This window comes from Rhincodon typus, chromosome 39 (assembly GCF_021869965.1).
Source record: "Rhincodon typus isolate 14 chromosome 39, sRhiTyp1.1, whole genome shotgun sequence".
Classification (NCBI taxonomy): domain Eukaryota; kingdom Metazoa; phylum Chordata; class Chondrichthyes; order Orectolobiformes; family Rhincodontidae; genus Rhincodon; species Rhincodon typus.
This window is the reverse complement of record NC_063370.1, coordinates 14,903,954-14,911,994: the sequence shown is the minus strand read 5'-3', so window position 1 is coordinate 14,911,994 and position 8,041 is coordinate 14,903,954. Positions and strand designations below refer to the sequence as shown.

Below are 8,041 nucleotides of genomic sequence, written 5' to 3'. Positions count from 1 at the left end.
CCTGTCCGTCCTCCCTGGACTGACCTATCCCCTCCCTAACTCCCCACCTACACTCACCTTCACTGGCTCCAACCCCGCCTGCTTGACCTGTCTGTCTCTTCTCCACCTATCTTCTCCTTTATCCATCTTCTATCCGCCTCCCCCTTTCTCCCTATTTATTTCAGAATCCCCTTCCCCTCCCCCATTTCTGAAGAAGGGTCTAGACCTGAAACATCAGCTTTCCTGCTCCTCTGATGCTGCTTGGCCTGCTGTGTTCATTCAGCTCTACACCTTGTTGTCTCAGATTCTCCAGCATCGGCAGTTCCTGCTATCTCTAGTCACTTCTGCAGAAGTGTTTTGTTTGTGAATGTTCCAAACCAGGACAATTTGTCTGGAATCAGCAGGTTATTAGAACTGAGGAAGAGCAGGCTTTCAGATCTGTGAAAAGTTGACATTGAATCCTTCCAAGTTTGTCATCGAATTGTCTCCACAGTCTAAAGGAAATAACCTGCCAGAGGTCAGTTAAGTGGAACCCTAAAGAGACAGGGGTATGAGACCATAAGAGGTAGGAGCAGAAGCAGGTCATTCAGACCATCAAGCCTGCCCCATCATTCAATGAGATCATGGCTGATTTGATAGTCTTCCACTGTACTTTCCCACCTTTTCCCCATAATTGTTGATTCCTTTACTAATGAAAAATGTGTCTCCCAGCCTTGCATACACTTAACAAACCAGCCTCTAAAGGAAAAATTTCCACAGATTTGCTGCCCTCCAGTCCTAGACTCTCCCACAAGACAAAACCTTTCCACATTTACCCTGGTAAGTCCCCTTACAATCTTGCACATTTTAACAAGGTCACCTCTCATTCTTCTAAATCCCAATGAATACAGACCCAACCATATGTAAGTTTGGACTCGAGTCTTCCACGGATAATGTAGGTAAACAGGTTGAAAATTTATTTCACTGCGTTCATTAAGATCTTCCTCCCTTCTTTATTTAGTTTTTTTTAATCTTTAGTGTAACAAACTTCTCATTTACTAAAGGAAATCTGAAGCCTCGTGAATATTTCTTCACCATAGTAACTAACTGAACAAAAAACATGCATATGATCCATCTAGCTGGGTTTCATTCCATGATTGGACTTGCCTGTAATACCATCAGGTGGTATCATAAGTTGGGGCTCTTGACTGGGCTCTAAATTCATTTAGTTTAACAGGAAACAAAAATCAAAATTGCTGGAAAACTCAGGTCTGGCAGCATCTGAAAAAGAAGAATTAACATTTTGGATCCTGTGACCTTTTTTTCAGAACTAATGATCCTGAGCTTCCTGTTGCCTGCCACTTCAACACGCCACCATGTTCCCTGGCTACCATCTCTGTCTCAGGCTTGCTGTAATGCTCCAGCGAAGCTCAGCACTCCATTTTCCACTTGGAGATCCTGCAGCTTTCAGAACTCAATAGAGTTCAATAGATTTTAGGTCCTGAGCACTTCTCCCATGTCTTTACCCCAACCCCTACACACCAGGCCTTGTCATCACATGGGCTCTTACCACAATCAGCCACTGTCAGCTACTAATGGTCCCCATTAGCAACTATTGATTCTCTCAGACCAACCTTAATTCACTACTTTTTCTGCCCAATTGTTGCACTGTTTCTCTGTGCTTCATCTCCACGTACTGTTTACTCCTCACCCCTGTCCCCAGACCCCACCTTCAGCATACGTACCAAACTTTTCCGAGGTACAATCAGTTCTGAAGAAGGGTCATGGGCCCCAAAATATTAACTCTGCTTTCGCTCTGCCAGGCCTGCGGAGTTTGTTTCTAATTTTCTGTTTTTGTTTCTAATTTCCAGCTTCCATAATTCTTCGTTGTTTTTGAGTTTAAGAGGAACCTGAGCCTCTTTTAAATAAATGGATTGGTGGAGGCTCTAAACATAAATAGCAATGTTGCAGTGAAATTTATAGCACAGGTTGGATTTTCAAAATGGCTTTGAATGTTGCAAAAGATTTTTCTTACAGAAGATATAACTGGATTATTTGAAAAATTTGACATAAATACACTTGGGAGTACAGGCACATGTTTACACATACACAAGTATGGAATATATATTCAATTGAGGTTGTAGACTTGCTTGCTGGGCTGGCTTGTTTTTGTTCAAACATTTCATTACCTTGCTAGGCGACATCATCAGTGGAGCCACCGATGAAGCAATGTTATTATATTCCACTTGGAATTTATACTGTCCGGTCCATTATGGTGAGTACTGTCATTTCTGGTTTTGATCTGTATGGGTTTATATATGGGGTCCAATTCTGTATGTTTGTTGATTGAAATATGGGTGGAGAACCATGCCTCTAGGAATTCCCATGCATGTCTATGTTTGGCTTGGGCTACTCTGGTCCCAGTTAAACTGATGGCCTTCGTTGTCTGAATGCACAGATATTAAGGAGAGTTCATCATGCCTTTTTGCTGCTAGCTGGTGTTCGTGTATTCTGACAGCAAGTTTCCTTCCTGTCTGTCCGATGTAATGTTTGTGGCAGTCATTGCATGGTATTTTATAAATCACATTCGTTCTGCCTGTTGTGGGAATGGGGTCTTGAATCCTTGCAAGTGTTTGTTGTAGAGTGACTGTGCACTTGTGGGCCACCATGGTTCCTGGTGGTCTTAGGAGTCTTGTCAGTTCCAATATGTTCCTCATTTAAGGAAGTGTGGTTAGTGTGTTCGGTCATACTGTGTCCTCCTGTTGTTGTCTGTTATGTAGGCGTCTGTGGATGAAGTTGCGGGGATATCTGTTTCAAGCGAGGATCTTGTATAAGTGTTCTTCCTCTTCCTGGCGTAATTCTGGAGTGTGGCAGTGTGTCCTGACCCGTTTAAAGAGCGTCCTAATGCAGCCTTGTTTGTGGACATTGGGGTGGTTGCTGTGGAAGTTGAGGATTTGATCTGTTGCTTTTCTGTATATGAGGTTTGGAACTCCCCGTTTGTCAATCACTCCACCTTAACATCCAGAAGCTACAAAACCCGAGCTACAGATCTTTGCCAATACTTTAAATATATTCAATTCCCTATTTATTATATAAATGCACAAATATGTATGCAGGAAAATATACACACATGACATTTTTATATATTTATACAAACATACATGGAACTCAAAGAGAACTAGAAAATGCTTAGCACTGTCTGTGAAAAGTTAATTAGAATTAATGGGTGGAATTAAATGAGGGTGATGGGGCAACCATCACCAAAACTAGTGGGAATCCTGCCAAACCAATTGCAAGGAAGCTGAAGGCAAGTAAGCCGCTAACTGGCAGTAGGAGCATTGCCACGTGGAACATCGTTAAGAAATCCCACCAAATGTTGGCCCAGCTGGCCAATTGGAAGTACATCATGATTACTGGCTACTGCCAGGAACAAATTTGGACCCTCACTAAGTTATCATCTTTGGATCACTGGAGAAACGTAAGCAATGGTGCAACGGGATCATCAGCAAGGGCAGGGGAGGAGGGGGCTGGAGAAAAGGGCAGAGATAATTAACCTTCCAATACCGTGTTCCTCAACCAGGCATCAACTGCCATTGACAGGGAACCCATCTGTGGGCTCGCTTGTCTGTCTCCATACATGAACGAGTGTCCCCTTAAGGAGAAATTAAAAATAGCCTCAAACAGGTTCAATCAGCTGGCAGGTGGAGGGCAAGAAAAGAACAAATAGGGAAGGTGTAGTTGTAGGGCAGGAGGGATTAAATTACACAGCTCAAGGCTGAAGAGAGTGGTAATAGGTAAGTAAAGAAACAGAAAATGCGTCAAGAGGAGGTGTGAATGGCAGGATTCTCAACAGCTGCCATCTGCAGGTAAGAAAAAGCAGCAAGTTTAAGAAAAATGAAACTGGGTGCTCACATCGAAAAGGAGACAGTTCTGCCCATGCAACTAAAAACTATCAAAGTATCAGGCAGATAACTGGCTCATGGGCAGGAAAGAGAGTGGGGATAAAGGGTTCTTTTCCAGGTTGGCAACATGTAACCAATGGGGTTCCACAGGAATCTTTGGTGGGATCACAACTGTTTACAATATATTGGAGGAAGGAAGCAAATGTACTATAGCCAAATTTGCCAAAGACAAGTTGCAAGAGGGGTACAGTTTACAGAGATATAAATAGGTTAAGTAAGAGCTTGAGGCTCAGGCAACTACACAATTGGACATAAAAATAGATGGAGAGGCAGGTTGAGAGAGGAATACAAACAGTTTACAGAGAGCTATTTTGCTATGTTAAGAAGTAGGTGAAAATATGATGTCCTTTTTGGAAGGGAGAATAAAAGAACAGAATATTATTTAAATGAAGAAAAACTGCAGAAAGCTGCAACATAAAGGGACTAGAGGGTACTTGTACATGAAATACGGAAAGCTAGCATCATTTAATTGGTGGCAGTTTAGAAAAGGCTCTTTAGGACAATCCCTGGTACGGAGGAATTGTCTTATGAGCAAATGCTAAACAGGTTGCTGGTTCAATTCACTGCAGTTTAGAAGAATGAAGGATAATCTCATTGATACATAAGATCCTGCAGGGGCTTAAAAGGGTAAATGCTGAGAGAACGTTTCCCTCATAGGAGAGTCTAGGACTAGAGGGCACAATCTAAGAATAAAGAGGCCCCAACTTACGACTAAGGTGAGGAGGATTTTCTTCTGTCAGAGGGTCGACAGTCTTGCCATAGGGTTGAACTTCTAGCCACAGACAGCTGTGGGGAATAGAGTCCTTGTATATATTGAAGACTGAGATCACTAGATTCTTGATCAGCAGGGGAATTAAGGATTACAAAGAAAGCACAGAGAAGTGGATGTGAAGAATGTCAGGTCAGCCACATTCCTCTTAAATGGGGGAGCAGCCTCAAGGGGCCGAACAGGCTACTGCTGTTCCCATTTTTCATGATCTAGGACATCAGAAGACTCAAAGATGCAGTTCTGCATATCTTAATGCCAGCTTGTCCCTCTCTTCCACACTCTTTCCAACTATTCTAAACACAGTCAATCAATTAATAGTCACTTCCTAAAGATTCCCACAACTACCTTAATTACACTTCCTCTTAGCAATTTCCTGTAATCACTTTTTCCTTCCTCCCAGTCTCTCCATCTCTTTTGCTACTGTTTGTAAAGTGCAACCTTCTACTTTATGACCCCCATTTGTTTTCCACTTTCCTCATTTGAGGATCCCCCTGGCTACCCATAACCTCTAAGCTTGATGGCAGTGCCTTTTACCATGTCTATTCTATTTCACCACATCTGCTATGACTCCATCTCCTCCCTCCAGAACCACAGAAAAGGTTCCCCCTTTCCTAACCTTCCACCCTACCAGTCTCTGTTTAATGCATCAATCACCACTATGTCAAGCATGGTGCCACTAAACAAGTCTCCACTATCTTCCCATCCTTTCAGCATTATAAAGTGACAGTTTCTTCTCTAATACTCTGTTCATTACTGTCACCTGCAATATCCCAACTTCTGAAACACCTTCCCATGCAATCACAGCTTTTCCTTTATCCTTTCCACTATGCAAGGACCCAAACATACCTCCACAGTACAACAATTTACTTGTCCAACTTCCAATTTACCATATTGTATTTGCTTCACACGATACATGTCACCTATCATTTTAATTCTCCACTATGTTTCCACTCTGACCTTGGACTGCTGCACTATTCTAATGAAGCTCAGAAAACAGTCACCTCATCTTTCTACTGCTGATTTTAACCCCTTGGACCAATTACCACTGGGGTGCTGAGGGTGGCCAACAGGAGGACTTCGATATAAGTTAAGGCCTAAGTCACACAATTAATGAAACAAATACCAAGTTACCCACCCTTTGCGAGCAGGAGTTCTAACTAAACCCGTCTCACTCTCGCTGTCTGAGGCTTTCCCTGCGTTTGCTGTGAAGTAGATGGAGACAGACTCCGTCGAATCGTCGCTGTCTCTCTTGGATTCGTATCTCCTCTTTTTCTTCCTGGAGCTCTTGGGTTTCCTCAGGCTGGTCTGCTTCTCCACGATGGACTGGATGCACTCCTTGAGGGACGACACCTCTGCCTTTAGACCGTCCAGGCAATTTTGGATGGAGTCCAGATGCCACCGAATCTCGAGCTGTTCTTCTGAGGGACTGCTGGGAGCGGGCTTGGGCTGGGCTGCAGACTGCATCTGAATCGGGGACGGGGACTGGGCCTGAGCCCTGGCGATGGGCTGGAGTGTCCCCTCCGGTCCCAAGCCCTCCAAAACCAGGCGGCTCTTGTGGTGCCGCCACATGTAGTAGAAGCCCGAAGCCATACCCGCCGCGGCCCCCGTCAGCAGGCTCATGGCCTTGAACCTCTCCTGACTGAACATTAGGACGAAAGTTAAAAGAAGGGGAGGGGAGTTTCTGGGTCACGCCATGATGGGAGCAGCTCCCAAACGTCGCCGGCTGGAGCCGAGTGACCACCCTCCATGTGACGCTCCGCTCCGTTGCTAAGGACGCGCGAGCGGGGACAGCGGTGTGGGAGGGGAAAGTCTCGCGAGATCGGTACCAAGGACCTCTCGCGAGATCTGGCCCACGCCCATGATTCTTTATCGCCACGGCAGCGCCGGAAAGCATCGTACGCGACTAGAGATTTGGTGTGAGCCCTCTCTTTCTCCCTGATTATTCAATGGCATGGTTCGCTTTTGAACTTGTAGGTGAATGCGCGGTGTTTAATTTTGCGACGTCAGCGAACATCTGTACCATTTTTTTCAAAAAATACTTTTTTGTGGATAGTCGGTAGTGTAAAACTTGGGCGTTGCTTAAGAAAGAGACCTGCTGTCAAGGTTTAATCCTTACACTCATCAGGACAGATGGAAGAACACCAAATTTTAAAGGGAGCAACAATTGGTACCATAATGAGGGTTAGCAAGTTGCCTCTGATTGGTGGATATGTTGCCATGCAGCGTTTCATTAATCTCTGACACACAACACAGATGATCATGATGACAGCAACCCTTTGTGAGATTCAAATTCATCCACTGTATGCAGTTTGAGGGGCTCCTGTGGCGCAGTGGTATGCCTACCTCTGAGCCAGGAATCCTGGGTTCAAGTCACACTTGCTCCAGATGTGTTAAGATGTTTAAACAAGTTCATTAGCATAACTTCAGAGATAGCAGGAACTGCCGATGCTGGAGAATCTGCGATAACAAGGTGCAGAGCTGGATGAACACAGCAGGCCAAGCAGCATCAGAGGAACAGGAAGGCTGATGTTTCGGGCCTAGACCCTTCTTCAGAAATTTCTGAAGAAGCGTCTAGGCCTGAAATGTCAGCCTTCCTGCTCCTCTGATGCTGCTTGGCTTGCTGTGTTCATCCGGCTCTGCACCTTGTTATCTCATTAAAATAACTATTCAGTTTGATGTTCGATCTTTGTAATGGAGGCGATGGCCATAAACATTTGCTTGAAATTTGACTTTGCCCCTCTCCATTACCTCCAGAGTGCTTGAATGTGGTGTTAACGTCTTTAGTGCCAGTGCCACGGGAGTGTGACATTGGCAGAGCAGCCGGTTTTTGGGTGAGGTATCAAATTGACCTTTTCAGGCCAATATAGAAGGCGCTATTTCAAAAATGGCCAGTGGAGTTCTCCCCAAAATCCCTGGTTCATATTTGGTTGCCAAACAAAATTTCAACTCTGCACTTGGAAGATTGTTGTTGGGCAAGGGTACTCATGGTCATGGAAATAAGGTGGGTGAATGGAGTTAACACGCAGATCAATCCACAACTAAATTGAATAATAGAACAGGTGATAAAATCTATTGAATGTTTAAACACTTTGAAAAGTTTGAAAAATTGGCATGTGAAATATTAGGATTGGTAAAATGTAGTAGGATGTCAAATACGTAGATTAGTGGTTTGTACCCCAAACTCTGTTAGTTGATTTTACCAATTTTTAAAGTTAGTTAAAGCAAGGATTTATATGGAATCTTTCACGATTTTGGGACAATCCAAATTGCATTTGAACTATGTTACTGTTAAGTGTAAGGAAAATGTGCAAGCAATTTTCACAAAGCAAGACACCTCTAACAGCCTGGGTAA

At 44.0% G+C, this 8,041-nt stretch overlaps 1 protein-coding gene across 2 annotated transcripts in view; it reads right to left on the bottom strand.

Moving 5' to 3' along the window:
- Nucleotides 1–6,477, bottom strand: part of LOC109914725 (regulator of microtubule dynamics protein 3-like) — a 69,362-nt gene extending 62,885 nt beyond the window's left edge. For both annotated transcript variants that reach the window (XM_048618308.1, XM_048618307.1), the window contains exon 1: nucleotides 5,825–6,477. In XM_048618308.1, the coding sequence (XP_048474265.1) occupies nucleotides 5,825–6,336 (512 nt within the window). In that variant the 5' untranslated portion in view covers nucleotides 6,337–6,477. The remainder of the gene's footprint in view (nucleotides 1–5,824) is intronic.
- Nucleotides 6,478–8,041: the final 1,564 nt, after the last annotated feature.